The sequence below is a fragment of the Durio zibethinus genome, chromosome 18 (genome assembly GCF_047325235.1).
Source record: "Durio zibethinus cultivar Kanyao isolate XHJ-2024 chromosome 18, ASM4732523v1, whole genome shotgun sequence".
NCBI lineage: Eukaryota > Viridiplantae > Streptophyta > Magnoliopsida > Malvales > Malvaceae > Durio > Durio zibethinus.
The window spans coordinates 23,137,335-23,157,538 of NC_143179.1; the positions used below are offsets into that span (position 1 = coordinate 23,137,335).

General features: G+C 34.9%; 2 protein-coding genes, 2 non-coding genes and 2 pseudogenes across 7 annotated transcripts; 2 read left to right on the forward strand and 4 right to left on the reverse strand.

The window, feature by feature from the left end:
• The first annotated feature begins 1,412 nt into the window (after window positions 1-1,412).
• On the forward strand, window positions 1,413-2,344 carry LOC111300820 (SKP1-like protein 1B; annotated as a pseudogene). Its single transcript, XR_016330103.1, has 2 exons — window positions 1,413-1,865; window positions 1,937-2,344. The product of XR_016330103.1 is annotated as an SKP1-like protein 1B (transcript).
• A 1,079-nt stretch (window positions 2,345-3,423) lies between these two features.
• TRNAE-UUC (transfer RNA glutamic acid (anticodon UUC)) lies at window positions 3,424-3,495 on the reverse strand. Its single transcript has one exon. It is a non-coding gene; the product is annotated as a tRNA-Glu (tRNA).
• Window positions 3,496-5,555: 2,060 nt separating this feature from the next.
• Window positions 5,556-6,968, forward strand: LOC111300822 (SKP1-like protein 1B; annotated as a pseudogene). Its single transcript, XR_016330104.1, has 2 exons — window positions 5,556-5,975; window positions 6,723-6,968. The product of XR_016330104.1 is annotated as an SKP1-like protein 1B (transcript).
• Window positions 6,969-8,110: 1,142 nt separating this feature from the next.
• TRNAE-UUC (transfer RNA glutamic acid (anticodon UUC)) lies at window positions 8,111-8,182 on the reverse strand. Its single transcript has one exon. It is a non-coding gene; the product is annotated as a tRNA-Glu (tRNA).
• A 1,782-nt stretch (window positions 8,183-9,964) lies between these two features.
• Window positions 9,965-13,567, reverse strand: LOC149513900 (protein FD-like). The gene is made up of 4 exons (XM_089748046.1): window positions 12,502-13,567; window positions 10,761-11,618; window positions 10,548-10,625; window positions 9,965-10,291 (listed from the first exon to the last, which is right to left on the reverse strand). The coding sequence occupies exons 2-4, from the start codon at window positions 11,193-11,195 to the stop codon at window positions 10,220-10,222; spliced, it is 585 nt and encodes a 194-aa protein (XP_089604172.1). The 5' UTR covers window positions 11,196-11,618; window positions 12,502-13,567; the 3' UTR covers window positions 9,965-10,219.
• Window positions 13,568-14,328: 761 nt separating this feature from the next.
• On the reverse strand, window positions 14,329-19,932 carry LOC111300122 (la-related protein 1C-like). Of its 2 annotated transcripts, none has more exons than XM_022895762.2 (6): window positions 19,174-19,932; window positions 18,240-18,768; window positions 17,993-18,152; window positions 17,795-17,885; window positions 15,664-15,735; window positions 14,329-15,428 (listed from the first exon to the last, which is right to left on the reverse strand). In XM_022895762.2, exons 1-6 carry the CDS (start codon window positions 19,621-19,623, stop codon window positions 15,144-15,146), a joined length of 1,587 nt encoding a protein of 528 aa, XP_022751497.2. In that variant the 5' UTR covers window positions 19,624-19,932; the 3' UTR covers window positions 14,329-15,143. The 2 variants fall into 2 exon arrangements, with proteins under 2 accessions (XP_022751497.2, XP_022751498.2); XM_022895763.2 differs by having other exon boundaries at window positions 19,161-19,932.
• Window positions 19,933-20,204: the final 272 nt, after the last annotated feature.

A 20,204-nucleotide genomic window follows, 5' to 3' on the forward strand; every position in this document is an offset into this window, starting at 1 on the left:
TGATATTGTGTTGTGTGTTGCTAGTTGATCTTCTCTGTCTTTTCTTTTTCTATTTTAAAAACCAAAAAATTTTCAAAAAATTTAAACTAAAACCCACAAACAAAAAAAACCCTTGAATTGTTGTAATTGTTGCATGGATTTATGGTTATTTTATGAGTTTATTGGGTGTGAGTAATTTAAGGTGAATTCAAATTCTGTGAGTTTTTCTTATGATTGTTGGGTTTGTTTCTGAGTTTCTTTTAGGCTATTTGCTCATTTGATGGTTATCCTTGAAAATTGGTATGGCTACTAAATGAAAATTGGTTTGTTTGTTTGATACTTGATACAATTCCTAACAGTAAAAATTTCATTTTCAAAAAGGTATAAAACCAAGAATTTGTTTACAAATAGATAAGCAAAAAAATTGAAAATTTCAACAAAGAACAATCAACAGAGCCAAAGCACACAAGAACATCCAAAAGCAAAATAAAAAATTTGGGTTATGATTTGAGATTATTTTTCTAGGCTTGTGAAGAAGAATTTTTCAATAGTTTTAGGTTTGGTTGTTTTCGAAGGTTTTTTTCAAACTAAGGAGAATGAGACACTATTGGTAGAAGAAGCTATGATAGCACAGTGGGTTCTTTGGCTTTAGTGTTATGGTTTTTTTTTCTAGTTTATAGTGTTGGTAATTGGTGATGAATGATGATAACGATAACAGATATGATAGCGCGATGGGCAATAATGGTTAATTTTGACGAATTTGAGCTCTTATTTTCTTCAATTCTAAAAAAAAATAAATAAATAACCTAGGGATAAAGAGTTATTGCAAAAAAAAAAAAATTGAAGCATTAGAGAAAAGAGAACGAAAGAAAATAAGTTTTATTAAATATGATTTTTATAGAGAAAGAATATATCTGATTTTAAAGAGAAAAAATTAATTAAAAATGAAAAGGATATAGAAGGTAAAATAAATAAAAATAATAATAAAATAAATTATAAGGTAATTAATTACCATATTTTAAATCTTAGAGAGCAAACTCAAATTATGTTTAATTATAAAGTATATTTATATAATTTATCTTTTTAATTTTAAATAAAATTTTGTATGAAAAAATTTTTATACTTTGATTTCATATTGAAATAAATATAATAAAAATATATAAATTCAATTAAAAATTAATATTATTATATTAAATTTAATTAATTAAAATAATTTTATAAAAAAAATAAAAATCTCTTGAACCGTACGGATAAAAGCTAATATCACCTATCAAGATTTATGGAAGTCTTTTCTACCGACAAATTCTTTTTTAAGTTTGCTTTCCCCTCAAGATTTATGGAAGTCTTTTCCACGGGCAAATTATTCTTTTAGTTTACTTTCCCCTTGCGTCCTACACGTGTCTATCTTTATTGGTACCACGTAGCGCCCAGTCTATGATTCGCACCAGTTCGTAAAGATTCCAACCCTTCCCCAAAACCACTCGTGCCCCTTATATGGAAGGGGATTCTGAATACATTAGTTCTTCCTCAAGAAAAAAGAAAAAAAAATCTGATTATTGATTTTTTTTTCTTAAAATCGATTGCACAACGATGTCGTCTTCTGGGAGAAAGATTATTCTGAAGAGCTCCGACGGGGAATCATTCGAGGTTGACGAAGCGGTGGCGTTGGAATTGCTCACGATAAAGGACGTAATCGAGAAAGATTGCGCCGATGTCGAATTACCGCTATACAACGTTACGGGTAAGATCCTGGCGAAGGTGATCGAGTACTGCAAAAGCAAGTGGAGGCTCCTAAGACGGACGATGGAGCCGCCGATTACGAGCTTAATAGTTGGGACGCTGAATTGATCAAGGTCGATCAAGCCACTCTCTTCGATCTCGTTCTGGTTTGTCGCTTTCTCTCTCTCTCTCTCTCTCTCTCTCTCTCTCTTTGTAATCTTGTCATATGTTTCTGCAGGCAGCAAACTATTTGAATATCAAAGGCTTGCTGGATCTTACTTGTCTAGCCGTTGTTGACATGATCAAGGGAAAGACCCCAGAAGAGATCAGGAAGACTTTTAACATCCAGAATGTCTTCACCCCTGAGGAGGAGGAAGAGGTTCGTAGGGAGAATCAGTGGGCATTTGAATGAAGTATATTGGCCTATTTGGGTGCTGTGAAATGGTTTTAACTTAATATTAGATGTGTACTTAATTGCTCTTACTTTTTCATCTTTCTTTGGATTTTGTGAGCTATTGTAAGTGACTTATATATTCGTGCACGTCCATGCAATTTCAGCAAACCAGTTTGTTGTATCAATTAATTTTCTTTATATTGTGTTCCCTTAATCGAGGTTCTTGAGGTGAATGGGCCTCCTTTTGCACAATTGTATAGAGAAGCTGTTTAACTCAGTAAAGAGTCAGAAATGATGAGTCTATATTAATGGCTAATCAATTATATCAAGTTAACACATTGTAACCAAAAAAAAAAAAAAAAATCCATAGCAAAACATTGACCTGGCAGTACCGGAGGATATTCTGTACCATTAGTAAACTAGCTTGATCTCTGAGCCAGTTCAGCGATCTTAGCATCTCTTTGCTCCACTCTCCCACCCATGGTTATCCTACTTTCAAGTGTACAAGATTACACCCCGGAGCCACGGCATAGACATTTAATCATCTTTCACAAAACAAATAAAAACCATAAATTGACTCTCCCAAGTCCCAAGTCCATGTCCTAAATAGATAATTAAATGATTTAGTAAAAAGTATAAGGAATTTTCTTTTTTTTTTTTTTACATTCATGTGGTAGTGATTTAATCTATTGGAAACCATGCACAAAATATAACATAAAAGTTATCTGTAACACTCTTGGTTTAGGTGCTACCTGCTCATGTTAAACCCTCAAAATCCGGTTCTCCCCAATCTAACCAACCTTTCAAACCAAGCAAAACAGCTATAAGCAAGAAGAAGGATTGTCATTTTAATTTTCTTCAAGTCTCTTATTAAAGATGCGATGGATGTCTTAAGCCTTTGCCAAATCCAAGTGGCTCTTAACAAGTTCGTAGCCTTCATCTACAACTGGATTGGTGTAAGAGTTCACGCAAGAATAAAAGAAGCGGCATCGGCAGGATATTTGGTGATCAAGCCAGATATCTCGATGAAGGTCAAGGAGGAAGCAAGCTGGTGAAGGTTCAGAAGGTGAAACATGTTGTGTTCTTCCTTGTTTGCATCAGTTTCATCGGGGATGTGTTTATAGGTGGCTCAATGCATGCAGGAAGAATTGCCCAATATGCCAGTTTTCGATGGGAGAAGAAGAAAAGTTTCATAGAAGGGAAGCCGTTACTGAGGAGATGTTGATCGACTTTTCTTCTTTCCATGTTTCTGACTTCAAAGTTCTAGCCTTTTTTTCTTAATGAAATATAAACTGTGCTGCAGTTGGTGATAAAACTAAACAAGGCAAGCTTTCCGTTGCCGGGAATCGAACCCGGGTCTCCTGGGTGAAAGCCAGGCATCCTAACCGCTGGACGACAACGGAATTGGCATGTGCAATTGCATGCTTCTTTAATATTTCATTCCTAAAGAGCTAATCACTGAGAATAAAAGAAGAAGAGCAATAAAACACTGAAAAGAAAAAGCATTGACCTGCAAAGCAGAAGTGTGATCCATATCCACTCAAGGGAAAGGGCAAGATCAAACTCTCCTGAAATTTCAGCTAGCATTAAGGTTTGTATTGTTGTATTAGTTTGCTGAATTTACGAAACCCTACCTGCATCATCCTTGAGATTAATAATGAAATCTTAGTAACTCTAGCTACTTGTCTGGCATTATAAAATGAGGCCAGACCTTGCAAAATCTACTCTAATTGTTTATCTTTCATAGTAGTTTTAAACACCTCATAAAAAAACTTCGTATATATCTATTTAAATATGATAGATTTATATTTAATACATTATCAGTATATAATATCTATATATTAACAATTAATATGAAATATAAATTCTTGCTGGCTATGCTTAAAAATATATTTTCAATTGACGAAAAAACTGATTCATGAATAATGAGTCAACAACAAGCTACCCTAAAAGCAGCCCATTTCCTCTTTTTGCATAATGTGATATTCCAACAGCATTTTAGTTAAGTTTCGGATATAGTTTGGAGGATACAGTACATGTCCAAGGTTTACAGATGAACATAAATGATCAATTAAGTAAAATTTGGCTGATAGGCTCTATATTTCAATAAAGAAGAAAGTGAAGTGTAAAAAATGGCTTTGAAGTAGTGTTGATTGAAAAAAAAAAAAAATCATTTTCACTGTTAAAAAGTAGTAGTAAAAATGTTCACTATTTTTATCATAGATTGACGCATGATATTTGCCTTCAAATAGCTTGATTCATAAAAGGAAATAATAATCCTGAACCATACAGATGAATGATGGTGCTGCCATTAATCCCCTATTGTATAGAAATACAATCAAAAGGAGGCATTGATTGCTTCTTTCAATCGGAAAGAAACATGAAGAAAAGGCTGAAAGATAAGAATGCCAATGTGTATTAAACTAGCCCAATTATTTTTGGAGATTCCGCATATGTTGTATCATACAGTAATTTTCAATAGTATGGTGGTTTTGAATCCATGTTTTTTCAGCTATAATCAAAGAACTACTTAAAGATGGCAACGAAACAGATATTAATATTTATTATTTTTTAGATTTGTATTCAAATTTATTTAATATTTATAATATTTGAAATCATTTAAATATTAATTTAAATTTAATATCATTATTCAAATTCGAATTCATTTAAATAAATACTATCCATTTAAATATTTGAATATGTTAAAATATCTATTTATTTAAATTTTTATAAAAATATAAAATAAATAAAAATTTAATTTAAAATTCAAGTTCACTTTTAATTAATAATAAATAAAAATTATTTTTTAAGATCCAAAATTTTTTACAAGTATAAAATTTTATATATCTTACATGTATAAACGGATAACAAATTTGGATATAAATTTAAATATCCATTATTATTTATTAAAATAAATTTAGATATTAAATATAAAAAAGATGTTATCTGTATATGTATTAAATCCGTCATGAATAATAATTTATTATCTAAATCTATTAATTATTCATTTATAACCCTCAAATTTAATATAAATGAATCAAATAATATCATATATTTTTTTATTTGTTATTTATTGTTATCCCTAAAATTACTATGGTCAAACTAGTAACTATACACTTCAACAAATATCAAAATCTATTTTTCAATTATATCCTTTTCCAGACGTTCGTAGGAACTTTTTTCTGTAATTAATTAATAATAATATTTTATTTTATTATATCACATAGCTTGGTCGATTAGGTTGAGATTAACATTTAAACATGGATGAATTTACCAAATTGTCGCTTTTACCCTTTTCTGTTAGTTCGTAGCCTAGGCCACAGTGACATATCCTTCATATTTAGTTTACACTCCCCTTTGCATCCTACACGTGTCTATACTTCATTGGTATCACATAGCGCCACGTCTATGATTCGCACCGTTCCATAAAGAACCCGACCTTACCCCAATGCCACCCCTCCCCCTCTATATAAGGAAGGGGATTCTAAATGAATTTGTTCTTCCTCGAGAAATACCGGATTTCTTACCAAAAGAGAAAAAAAATCTGATTAGTGTTTATTCTTTTGAAAAATCGATTGCAAAAATGATGTTTTCTTCTGGGAGAAAGATTACTCTGAAGAGTTCCGACGGCGAATCATTCGAGGTGGACGAAGCGGTGGCGTTGGAATTGTTGCCGATAAAGGACTTAATCGAGAAAGATTGCGCCGATGTCGAAATACCGTTACCCAACGTTACGAGTAGGATCCTGGCGAAGGTGATCGTGTAATGCAAAAAGCAAGTGGAGGCTCCTAAGACCGACGATCGAGCCGCCAATGACGAGCTTAAAAGTTGGGACGCTGAATTTGTTAAGGTTGATCAAGCCACTCACTTCGATCTCGTTATGGTCAGTCGCTTTCTCTCTCTCTCTCTCTCTTATTTGTTTCTTTTTCTCTTTTCTTGGTGCTTCAATTATTTGTTAATGTTTATTAATGACAAGGCTAGGGCTTTGGAGTTGGTGTTAGAAACAAAAACAAAAACAATAAGAATTTTGAGTTGATTTGGGCATAATAGAATAATTGTAATGAAACGATTTTCGTATGATTGGGCAATTTTTACTATGTTTCTTTGCTTTTGGTGATTTTTCGGTGTTTTGATTCGGAGGCTGATGAATTCGAATGCTGTTCGATGTATAAACAATCGTGTAACGAGTTATAGAGTTTTCTTAAATTTGAAGAAACCAAACCTTTGCCACGTATCTTATATTACTAGGGAAATGGGCAAAGAAGCTGTGTAACAGTAATATGCAGAACTAAAACCATTTAGTATAATTATGATGTTTTTGTTTGATTCTCTCCTCGTTTAATGATGGAAATGTAATCTTGTTTTCATTAGATGATGAAGTTTGATTCTTTCCGAATGCTTTGTGTAAAAATAAGCAAGATACATATATTAGACGCATGAACATCAACACTTCAATATAATTGCGCTTATGATTGTGTATATATTTGCAATTGGCAATAAGAACCGTAAGACTATAACTAATAACCGTCCATTACATCGCTGAGTGAGTACCTTTCTTATTTCATTAGTATTTGTTGATAAAATTTGAAAACTAAGTCTTGTTTTATAATCTTATCATATGTTTTTGCAGGCAGCAAGCTATTTGGATATCAAAGGCTTGCTGGATCTTACTTGTAAAACTGTTGTTGACACGATCAAGGGAAAGATCCCTGAAGAGATGAAGATGGTTTTTTACATTTATTATGGCTTCACCCCTGAGGAGGAGGAAGAGGTTCGTAGGGAGAATCAGTGGGCATTTGAATGAAGTGTATTGACCTATTTGGATGCTTTTCAAATGGTTTAACTTATATATTAGATGACTACTTCATTGCTTTGACTTTTCGTCTTTCTTTGGATTTTGTGAGCTCTTTTAAGTGACTTCTATATTCGTGCATGTCAATGCAATTTCACCAAACCAGTCTGTTTATCAAATAATTTTCTTTGTATTCTGTTCCTTAATCGTGGTTCTTGAGGTGAATGGGCCTTAGTAAACCCATTGTAAAAAAAAAAAAAAAATCCAAAACCAAACATTGAACTGGCAGTAGTGGAGGATATTCAGAGCCTGTAGTAAACTAGCTTGATCTCTGAGCCAGTTCAGCAATCTTAGCATCTGTTTGCTCCACTTTCCCGCCATTGTTTTCCTACTTTTTAAGTGTACAAGATTGCACCCTCCATTCCTGCATTATCTGGCAACATCCTGCGACAGCATAGACATTTAATCGTCATTCACAATACAAATCAAAACCAAAAATTGGCTCTCCCAGGTCCATGTCCTAAATAGATAATTAACTGATTTAGTAAAAAGTATAGGGAGTTTTCTTGGTTTGTACATTCATGTGGCAGTGATTTAATCTATTGGAAAAGATGCTCGAAATATACCATAAAGGTCATCTTTAACACTCTCGATTTAGGTGCTACCTTCTCTTGTTAAACCCTCAAAATCTGGTTCTCCCCAATCTAACAAACCTTTCAAACCAAGCAAAACAGCTTAAGCAAGAGGAAGGATTCTCATTTTTTACTAACTTATATCTTAAACCTTTGCTAAATCCAAATGGCCCTCAACGAGTTCGTAGCCTTCATCTATAACTCGATTGGTGTAAGAGTTCATGCAAGAATAAAACAAGCGGCAACGGCGGGCTATCTGGTGATCAAGCCAGATATCTCAAAGAAGGTCAAGAAGGGAGAAAGCTGGTGAAGGTTCAGAAGGTGAAATATGTTGTGTTTGTTAATCGGGCATGAAGGAGGAAGATGACATGCGTGTTTTTTAGGTGGCTCAATGCATGCAGGAAGAATTGCCCCATATACCAGTTTTCAATGGGAGATGAAGAAAAGTTTCATAAAAGGGAAGCCGTTACTGAGGAGATGTTGATCTGGTTTTCTTCTTTCCATGTTTCTGGCTTCAAAGTTCTAGCCTTCTCTTCTTAATGAAATATAAACTGTGCTGCCATTGGTAAGTGATAAAACAAAGGAAGGCAAAATTTCCGTTGCCGGGAATCGAACCCGGGTCTCCTGGGTGAAAGCCAGGTATCCTAACCGCTGGACGACAACGGATTTAGGTGTGATGTGCTTCTTTTATAATTCATTTCCAGAGAGGTAAATCACCGAGAATTAAAGGAAAAGAATAACGGAACACTGAAAAGAAGAAGTATTGACCTGCAGGCCTTGTACAAAGCATAAGTGTGATCCATAATATATTGGACCCAAGGGGAAGGCAGGATTGGCCCATTTTGAATGTTGGAAAAATGCATAGACAGAAAGGAATATTTCGTGAAAAATTTTGATTGAATATTTCCATGTCTCCCATTTGTTCAATGAATTTCTGTACGAAATTTGAGTGATTAATTTCATTTAGAATGATATTTGGACGTATTTTAAAAGCCGCAGGAGACAGAATAATAATGGAAATTAAGTGGAAAGTAGTAGGAAATGAGTGGATATAAAGGGTAAAGTGAATTAATTTTTCTTTATAGTTTGGATTTGTGCAGTTTTTGTCAGATATGAAATGATCTTATGAAAAGAAGAAAAGAATTTAAAACAGTAACTGAAAAGGAGAAAAGTCCCTAAAACCAACTACTAAAAAGGAAATTAGAATAAACAATTTAGAATTCCCCAAAGTACTAAAGTAGTGAACCAAATCAGATCAAACTCTCTTGAAATTTCTGCTAGCATTAAAGTTTGTATTGTTGTATTAGTTAGCTGAGTTTATGAAACCCTACCTGTGTCATCCTTAACACTAATAATGAAATCTCAGTAACTCTAGCTACTTGTCTAGCATTATAGAATGAGGCCAGGCCTTACAAATCTACCCTATTTATTTATCTTTAAAAGTAGTTTTAAACATTGCATAAGAAACTCATATATATATATATATATATATCATTCATATGTGATGGAATTATATTTAATATATTATCAATATATAACATCTATATATTAACATTGTATCAAATATAAATTCATATCTGATTTTTAATCACGTTATAAGTTGCTGGCTATGCTTAAAATATATTTATATATATATATATATATTTAATGGATGAAAAAACTGGCTCATGAATAATAAGTCAATAGCAAGCCTAAAAGTAGCCCATTCCCCCCTTTTGCATAATGTGATATTCCAACAGCATTTTAGTTAAGTTTTTGACATAGTTTGGAGAATATAGTACATGTCCAAGATTTACAGATGACAGCATAAATGATCAATTAAGTAAAATTTGGCTGACAGGCTCTATATTTCAATAAAGAAGAAAATAAATAGTAAAAATGGCTTTGAAGTAGCATTGATTGAAAAAAATAATTTTCACTGTTAAAAAGTAGTAGCAAGAATGTTCAGTATTTTTATAATTGATTGACACATGATATTTGCTTTCAAATAGCAAATTTAGCTATTGAAAACCAATATGAGCGATGATGCTGCCATTAACCCCATATTGGATAGAAATACAATCAAAAGGAGGCATTGATTGCTTCTTTTCAATCGGAAAGAAACATGAAGAAAAATCTGAAAGATAAAAATGCCAATTGACATCAAACAAATGGAGGCATCAAGTGCCAGTGGTAATAATATTTATGGGGATAAACAGCGGTTGCTGGAGGCCCTAATAAGGAATAAGATTTGAGTAGTTGTCACAAAGTTGATGGCCGGTGTGTCACATCTTTTTTTTTTTTTTTTTGCTTTCTTTTTCTGTTCAATTTTATCGAGTTTTGTTTTGCTAGTATTAAATTTGGCTAGATCTTCCTCTGCAAACCAACAAATTACTAGGTAGTACTAGTACGAGAAGGAAAGTTGAAGAAAGAGAAAATGGGTTAAGAAAGGAACAAAAAAGTCAGTAGTACAAGGAAAGATACAATCCAATTCCAACCCAGGAAGCAAACAAAGTTCCTGTTTATTTGGAAATATTCAAAACTACACACACAACGACTCATGTTTCTTTCCCAAAATCAACTGTCTTTGCACTTTGCTAGAGCCGTGAAATCACCCTCCCCAAAACCCATACAAATTCATTCCTTTTTTCTAGCTGATGAGAGTTAAAAAAAAAAAAAAAAGGGAGAGATTTGTTAAAAACATGGTACAGATGAACATTTTCCTCAAAATGGAGCTGTTGACGTTCGCTGAAGCGTGCGCTTTTTGGAAAGTTGAGCGGCTACAACTACGCTTAACTGCATGCCCCAAAATCAAAATACAAGCACAATTAATTTTGGCAATACTCAATATCAATGACTTTTTCTTTTAGAGGTACATATACTAGTATATGTATTCTTCACAGACCAATTATATTCAGCTTCTTCAAGTTCCTAGCATGTTTATTGTTGCCTTATTAGATTTTGGTGAAGCTAGAACAAGGTTCAAATATCAAAGAGGAAACACAAATTACTTGGCTGTCTGGTAATAAAAATAAATTTTCGCTTAAGTTACCTGTTCTTGTTTTCTCTCAAGTCTTGCATTCTCTTCCATAAGATGGGCAACTTCAAGCTCTAACTCATTTGTGTAAGCCTGCAAGAAAGGAACGAGACATTTTCAGAATGCATATTATAAGGGTAAAGATGTTAGCTAGGAAACTATATATTTCAGTATTACTCATGAAAACTTGTTATGGAAATGACCGGGAAAAAAAAAGGTACTAATTACCTGTTTCCTAGCTCTTGATCGCGCTGCGGACTCTCGGTTCATGATCTTACGCTTGTGCTGTCGGTCACCAAAACTGTTATCAGATTCTTGGATCCTTTTCTTACCAAACGAAGTCAAGGTAGAAGATGAAGCTAGAGCCTTGAATGGAAAATTGAAAGTGGATAAATTCGAAAAGGGGTTGCTTTGCAAACTCCTGCGAGGATCCGAGTTAAGGCTCAAAACAGTGTTAGGAGGTGGCACTGGGAAACCATAGAGCGTGGTCTCCCTGTTCGTGGAGACTCTATTTGTTGGTGGGTCTATGGTCGTAAAAGGTCTGGCGAGAAAATCCTGGAGGATAAGATGCGGGTTGTGAGGATTTGGGTTTACAGAAAGGCCTTCCCTGGAAGAGTGATCACTTGGAGAAGCAAGATTAATGTCTTTCCAAACCTTTTCCATGGTATTGAGTCTATTGGTTTGGTTGCGAAGATGGGAAGAAGAAAGAGATGAAGATGTTGATGATGATTTTGAGGATACGGAAGACACTCTATTTAGGCTTATTGTTGCTTTATTGTAGTTGGTGTCCTCCCCACCTGTTGATGACAACGTCGGAGGAAAAACAGAAGCTTTGTTGTTTAGAACTAGTGTAAACTGTAAGTTGATATCCACTACTATTAAAGCTCAGATTTAGAGAGACAGACAAAGACTGGGTGACCTAAGAGTTCTGGAGTGCTGATGAAAGGAATTTTCTATGCCCCAATGGCTATGCTTTTCCTCGTGTCATTGGTGAATCAAAGCCAAAGGTGAGTACATTTTTGCCACGCGCCTCAAGCTGAACCGTTCTGCTTTGGCCATTCGGAGTTTCCGTTGTTGCGAAGGAGGCTGGATATTATATTTACTAATTAGAAAATTGCCCGACCATTACGAGGGAAGCAACTATTTTTTTTTTAAAATAATTGAAAATAATTTATACATTTTTATGCTTTAAAAATATATTAATATCAACCAAATCAAATTTTGTTTATAATCATAATTTTTATTTTAAAAATAATTAATATCAAGGACATAATATTAAAAAAAATAAACTAACTCTTAATTACATAAAATGAAAACTCCACTCAAAAAAACTCCACATAACAACTCCAATAGAATAATTGAAAACAAGTAATTGATTATATAATTATAATTATTTAAATATTATTACCTTTTATTGCTTAGCATAAAACTTTTTTTTTAAATATGTTTAGCATAAAACCTAATTTTGTGTTGACCATAAAACTTTCATTGATGATTTTTTAAAAATTTTTTTGACAAAATAAATATTCATAATTTATTATTTATTTACTCTTTCTTTTTCCATGACTGTCTTAAACTTTCTTTCTATATTTGTTTGTAATGTATTTTGGTTTCATTAAGTAAAAAAAACAAAAATAGCAATAGGTGTGCCACTAGCTGAAATTTGGCTCACATCAGGTTCGCTAACACCCCTTTTTTTTTTTAACCCAGTATTCATATTGTGTGGCTTAAATCTACCCTGGGTAAATATGCACAATAAATCACAAGAGCTATGCTATGTTAATGCTTCATATTCATAGCCATATATATATATATAGCTCACCTAATACCTCCTTACAATAGGACAATATATAGCAAGCCAAAATACTACAGATGATTATGTTATGATCGTAAGGAAATAAATTTGAGAGGATGAATAGTACAAAATTTGGTCAGTATAATAATTACACAATAACTGTCCCAAACTCACCATCTTTAAAAAGCATACTGGCTGACTGCAACTACAAAGTAAAAAACCCACTCCAGTCCACCATTCCCTGTTGAGCCAGCACTGTGTCATCCTCTCTTAACGCAACAATCATCAACTTTGTATTCTGTGTGAACAGTTAGGTCACCAACCTCAAATTGATGGAGTGCAATAGCGTGTTTAATCAAATCTTTGTGCAATTAGTTCAGCTAGTATAAGCACCAATGCACCATATAACTTAATCTTAACTAATTTAAGATTCAATATAGTTTATCTACCACTCAAGCACTTAAATGTTTACCTAATGGAATGAACTTTCCTCAAGCATGCACCTAAAGGAACGACCGGCTTTCTTTTTACTAGCTTGGTATAAACGGTCAGGTAGCAGTAAGTAACCCATTATTGCTATGCATGCAAATTTTGATCAAGGGAAATTACGGGTTTATTTGAAAAAAAGGGAATTAGATACTAGATTGGTGGAATAAGAGAGGCAAGCACAGATTTAGTACTCTCTAATGCGGAGTTGTCTGATTTGATCGAGAGACCCCTCTTCTGCCTACCATCTTTGAGTTCCCAGAGAAACGCGTTATCAATCAGATTCTGATTCTTTTACCTTAGTATTGGTGACTGAATGTCCGCTTAAGGGCCACACCCTTAGGCCGTACGGTAATAGTTCAATGGATATTAACCGATGGATGCTCCCATTAAACGACGAAGCTCGTACAACGAGACAATCACGTGGTCTGCAGGCGAGTCCTTTGAAACAGTAGTAGGGCCAGAGCCCGCAAGGAAGGACCAATGGGCACCAACAATTACCATTTCAATGGGCTGTTGTTTCATGTGCATTGTTCAGCCACTTCCAGTTCTACCAACTTCCCTTCTTCTGTTTTTGCTATACACATGCCATGCAACACAGATCGGGAAAATCTTGCCTAAAAACTGAACCCCCAAGCCTTTAAAGATGCACGGTAGCTACAAATACTTAGAACAAGTGCTAGCAAGTCAATGAAAGTTACAAGTACAATCGAGCGGCGAATACACTCCTGCACTCCCCAACCCCCCCCCCCCCCCCCCCTTCTTTCTTCCAAAAATGTTTTCTGACACAACCCTGCTATCACACTCTAAGCAATATGATGTTACCGCGCCATAGAGTAACACTATTCAAAAGCAGCAAAAGATTATTGAGTTTTGTCCGATACGTCTATTTTCTGAATCGATCCAAGAAAACTTATCATATAGTTTATAATATAATATATAACCAAATAGAATGATACCCTAATTTTGTTTAAACAACGTTGTACCATTATTCATTATCCCTTGTAAATAATTTTGTACAATCCACTTCTGAAGGAGGGATATTGCCGCTTTCTAAATATTCTTGCCATTTACGCCATATGCAGAAATATCCCTTGATGCATCCAAAGTCCCCACACCTTTCACTAACTATACGCATGCATGCAGATTCTGCCGTAGGCTTTCTGACAAATGATTTGAAATTGAGCTCCCCAGACTATTGGGATTCACGTAAAACAAAAAAAAAAAAAAAACCCTTTGGTTGACAACGAGACACAATTGAAGAAGAATAACTAATTATAAAGCATCGTAGGATTTGAAGTCATCCATTGTATTGTAGGGTAAGCCACACAAACAATCATCAAACTACAGCTTCCGAATTTTACCCATCGGGGATCTAACCTTGCACGGAAAAATGGTGTGCTTGATCATGACTCAGTGAGCAACTTAATCTAATAGTTCATTCACATTAAATATTTGACTAATAGTGAATTAATGCCATAAGCACAGAGCATAAAACAAGTCAGGCAGCAGAGATTAATAAATAATACTACTAGTAATGTTATTCTAGTGGAAGTAAAAAGTACCACAAGCCCCAAAACTTAAATCATACATCCAGTTGTAACTTTAATGGTTTGCCCAACAAATTAAGGAAACCTTTATGCAGCGAAAGCAAGTCCTTGATATAGTTGTATGAAAAAGTAAGCATATATAAAAAACAATTCTCGTTAAATGATATACGCCTTGAATGAAGGAAAGCATGTAACCATGAACAGAGATTTACCACTAGTTAGATGAGCTGGTGCTGGTGCTGGTGCTGCAAAAGATCCGTTCACCTTTCCCCCCCTCGCATAATATGTCAAGACATGAACCCATCAAGGACTTTGTTCTTTCAAAGTTTGTATACTTAGCCCCACAACAGGAGGCTATAGACCCCAAAGATTTTTATTTTTTTTAAAATAGCAGAGGGGCAGCAAATCAAAATTCCCCAGATTTAAACACCATGTACGCCACCACAAATAGTAAAGTATAAAGCAACATTCCCTCCACCCTTTAAAAAAAAAAAATGCAGCCACATCAATTTCATGCCACTAGCTCAAGTTTAAAAAGGTTCAAATTCTTTTATTTTTTTTTGAAATATTCTGTTTTTTTTTTCTCTTTCTAAAAGTTGTTTTCCTTTTGATTTTGTAAAGTTTTTTCTAAGTTGTGGCATGAGAAATCACATTTCATCATGCCAAGGCCGAACAACTATCTTCAAGAAAGGCAAGATAATCACCCATGGTGTCAAGATCATCCTCTGCTATATCTTCCAGGAACTTAAGCAAGAAAACGTGCATCAAACCACATTTAGCTTAATTTGAATTAGTCGCTGGACCACCCTGAGCAATGGCAGCTGTTCCCTCATTGCTGAATAGCTGTGACTGGTTATTGAAGTCCCCTGATGATGATCTACCTGACAGTCCATCAGCATAAGCATTTTCATGGCTCCTTGCACTACTCTGGTTAGCAATTCTCTGATCCAATGAAATATTCTGAACACAGGCCTCCAGCATATCCTGACCAGACATGGTAGGGAATTGCATAGAAGGCGGCATTATCCATCGTCTCCAATTATTCCGCTTCCTCACTTTGTCACCCTAAAATGCAAATGCAGAGGTGATTTAAAGAAAACAAAACCACATTATCCTAGTTATGTTATGTGGAGCTCAGTTCTTGCAGAACCATTAAGTAAGCAAAAATAATAACGGGCACTCTCTGTGTAATAGTGAATGTCTTGGAGGTGGTTCGGAGAAACATATATTAGAGGGAAGAGTTTCATTATTGATCAATGAGTGAGAAACATATAATCCAGGATTTCATTCTAGAAGATACCTGCACTTCCACGACTACTGAACTTTGAAGAGCATCCAGTATAAGCTGAATATTATCAGTCAAAAGTGAAACCTGAAAAGGAGAAGTCATAGAAAAATGTTTCCTTGGAATAGATAGCTTTAGAAATTGCTCTGGAAGAAAAAAAAATCCTACTACAAGCACATCCAACAGCTAAGATTGTGAGCTCAAATAGGCATAGCATCCTCATATATATTCAAGGAGAAAGATTCAAATTTTAGAAACCAACAAAGACATAAGCACGAAAGCTAGACTTCCAGAAGATAACAGTAGATTACTATAATATGTGGGACTAACATCTCTAGAAAGTGATGCTCACTACCTGACCTGGAAACTGGAAACCAAGAAAAACAGTTGTTGCACTGTGTTAATGCATGTTTACTTTGTTTTCAGAACACCACATACCTTTGGGAAAAGGTTTAAATGTTATATGAACATCCTATAGCATTAAAATGTAAGGGAAAATCTTCATGGAATGATGAGGTCAGTAAGTTTCCAACAAACAAAGCACAAATTTAAACAGTGAAATGAGAACATTGAATATCTTGTGCAGGCATGTTCCAGTTAATTTGAAATGTTATTAAGTTTATGATCACGTTAAGAATATGCTGTTTATTAATATTTCCAAATTGTTAAAAAAAAATAAAAACCCTAAACCATAACCACCCTTCATTAAGAATAATATAACTTATACCATCCAAAGAATGAGTTGGAACAAAAGCAAATGGAACGACTACAGGATCCAATGTACCTCACCATAAGGAATGTAGGCCAGGGCTTGTAAATCAAGTACCTCGAAAAATAGAGACTACTTCAACCAGTTTCTAAAGGGTGGGTGGGTGATTGGATGAGTGACGGGGGTGGGGTTGGGAAGAAGATATCCATGTATAGCAACACAATAATTAATCCATTGACTATATGATTATGAGTCAAATGCATCCTAATCTAATATATAAATATGCAAACAAAATGATAGCATGAGAAATTGTGATTCCTTCAGTATTTATACATGTAAATAGTCAATGGACACCTACCATACCACATTATCTTTGCAACCTAAATAAAAAGGCTGTAAGCCTTTATCATTTAAAACTATGTCTAGAAAGCAAGTTGCAAGAAAAAAGCATTAATCCTCACTCAAAGAGTTAGACAAATTGATCTAGTAATTAAATTCAAATTCATATGAAGTAGTTTTGTTTATGACCAGGAGAAAAGCAAAACATAATCAAACAAGAACAGTCAATACCAAATGAAAAGAGTAACCCAGCAATAAGAGAAGTTATAGGAAACATAAGTAGCATGAAATAAAACATGAAAAAGATTATTTAAAATTGTATATACAAGTGCATCAAGACAAGGTTCCGTTCATTGAAATTCTCTTGACCAGAAAATACAACTACCAATAACATTTCTCACAAATACTAGTCAAACAAAATATATCTTAAAATTTCCAGCAATATTGTATTAATAAGTATGATTGCATATGCTAAAAGTAAAAAAAACAAAAAAATCATGAACTAGCTCAACTAGCAGCAAGGGGGGAAATAATTGGGTTTGTTGGGATTTAATTCATTTTCTTAGAAATAGGAAAATAGGTTGAAAATCTAGCGGGTGAGTGCTTCTCAAAATCTAATTTCTAGAAACAATTCCATAAAACCCTGAAAAGTGCAAACTCTACAGATGTTTTCACCATTATCCAAATTTTTGAAAATGTTTATGTGGAGTATCATCATTTCAAGGAGTATTAAAGGCACAGGTAAAATCTCACTCCTTCACATCTGTGTTATAATGAGGGTGATGGCCTTACTTTATTCTCATATCTTTCTTTTCCCCTCAATGATTTCTAGAAAGCTCCTCTCCCCCCATTAATGTACATATTTATTTTCCTACTGTCAAATCTTCAATTAAAATTGGTTTGTCTTAATGATTACCATAAACCACATAGATGATAATAGACTTGCCACAATAGATAACAGATGAGTCTAGTAGGCATAGATGTCATGAACTAACGATGATGCTAAAGCATCAAACTCCATCATCATGAAAAGATCTAAGCACAGGAAGTACCACAATCACATAAATTAACAAGATCAAAAGTCTTCAAAAAACTCACCATTTTGAAGCCTGCTATTAATTTAATAGGAACCCAGCCCTGATCATCCATGTTCTTCCGCAAGTATGTATCCGTAATTAGATTTTCATCACTGCAATAAAGAAACAGGCAGTCATCTTCTTGTGTGACCTAAAATACCTAGATATGGCCATTGAATTAACTAAGTTGACCTAAGTTAACATGCAAACAAAGCATTACCTGAAATAATAATCAATCTGATTCACTATCCTGGCATGCAACTGATGGTCTTGAGGCTCTGGAGCAGGGAAAAACGCTGGGGGCATTGGTGCAACAAATGGCATACCTCTAAGCGACTCTGGAGGAGGTGATGGGACTAAATAAACATGAGATGCCAATTCTGAAAGAAGATGGAAATATTAGTGCAAACTCAGAATACCACTCTTGCCCAACTAAAAAGAACAACAATAAGAAAAGTACAGCTTACCAGGAAACCCCATGGGAGTGCCAAAAGGCCGCACAGGCGGGGGTGCAATAAATGGTGCAGTATTTGGAGGTGGAGGTGGTGCTGGGTGCCTCATTAACCTGGGAACAACTCTTGGCTGCACGTGACCATCCCTATTATTAAAGTTCCGACTATTCCAATCCTGATTTCCATGGTCTTGATTGCGCCTGCCTCCATAATTCTGATGGGGAGAACCATCTCCTCGTGGATGTGGACCACCATTACGATGTCTGAATGAATTACGTGGGTTTGGGTGATCATTACCACCACTATGAGGCTGTGACACAAATCCACTTCTCTGTATGTGGTCCCTAGAAGAAGGGCTATTCAAAGGTGCTTCAACCGCAGGACCTTGAGGCAGTGGCTGCGGGAGGCCACCATTAGATGCTAAGTTATTACCATGCTTCATTGACCTTTGGCGTGCAGGCATTGCATCGTTTGGATTCAAATTTGAATTCAAGGTTGCACTGACTTGTTTCACTGAAGACGATGGTGATGCACTTCCACTCCCCTACAATTTCCACAACATAGCAAAACCATCAAGACTAAGTGGCCTCAAGAATTCAAAATTAAACAAAATTACATCATATGTAAATTTGCACAAGCAAATCTAGAATACACCGTATATTCATACACAAAATCCATTATTCAGCTTCCTTGAAATGAAATTTAATTGAAGTAAACCATACAGTTGAAATAAGGACTTAAGATTCCTTGCATTTAATCTCTTTCTAATCAAACAGATAACAAAACAAATTGGAAAACTAATTTCATTTTAATTCAGTTCAGTTAAAACAGTTAATTCAACAATTTAACAGTTAGTAATAAAATACTCGAAATGGTAACAATTAAATTCAAATAAAAGAATCTATAAAGAATGGTTTAAATTCTTGGAAAACAAACGTGAGAAACGGACAGCAGAAGGGGATGACGATCCATCCGATGAAGCTCTGGGTAAATCCGAAGAGGATTTAGAAGAAACCCTAGCGGACTCAGACAAAGCAGGCCACAAGTGGGCCCCCATAACGGCCCCAAACTCGGCAGCGCCGTTGGAAGGCTTGTTCCACGCCGGCCTCTTACCGGCATTGCCATTGGGCCCAGCAGTCCCATTCTCCACGCCTTCCTCTTCGCCCACCGGGGTAACAGTTGGCTCAATCACAACCATTGATGGTGACAACGAAGAAGAGGCCGAAGGCGATAAAGGAATACCGGCGATTGGCTCCGATTCTCCACGGACGTTATGTGTCCAGGGTGAAGAAACCGCCCTCGTGGCACGATGTGATTGATTAGGGCTAGTGGGAGAGTGATTAACAGCTGTCACTGCAGCGGAGATATTGAAATTAGCCGTATCAGTATTGGCAGCCATATCAAACCCTAATTAAACAAAATTGGATTTCCCTTTCCTTTTTAAGCCGACAAGTTGATCGACGAAGAAAAACACTAAAAAACGGAGAACAAAATTTCGATGATAAAATAAAATAAAAAAATTGGGAGGAGAAAAAGAAAAAGTGAGAGTTAAAATTCAAGGTTTCGAAAATGCAAATTTAGGAATTTTCCAAAAAAATTAGGGATTCGATGATCCGATCTGTGAAGAGAGACGAAGGTTAAAAGAAGAAGAAAGCGATGGAGGCTTCTATAGCCTCTGCTTCTCTCTCTCTCTCTCTTTCTGTTTTTCTCTCTTATTATTTATTTATTTTTATTTATATTTGTGTGCGTCTGTTGATGCTTCCTTCATCTGCTTGCTTAACTATTGGGTTCCTGGTTAGTTGTTATGGTTTTACGGTATTACCCTTGAGTCCAGCATTGTTTTGGTCAATTTAAAGGTTAAGTGGGGTAATTTTGCACTGTAAAAAGTAATTAGGGTTTCCACTTACCTAGTTGGATTGGCAATATGATTCAGTTACCTAGTTTTTTGCCAGGTTCCCATTCTTTTCTGAAGTTGAATCC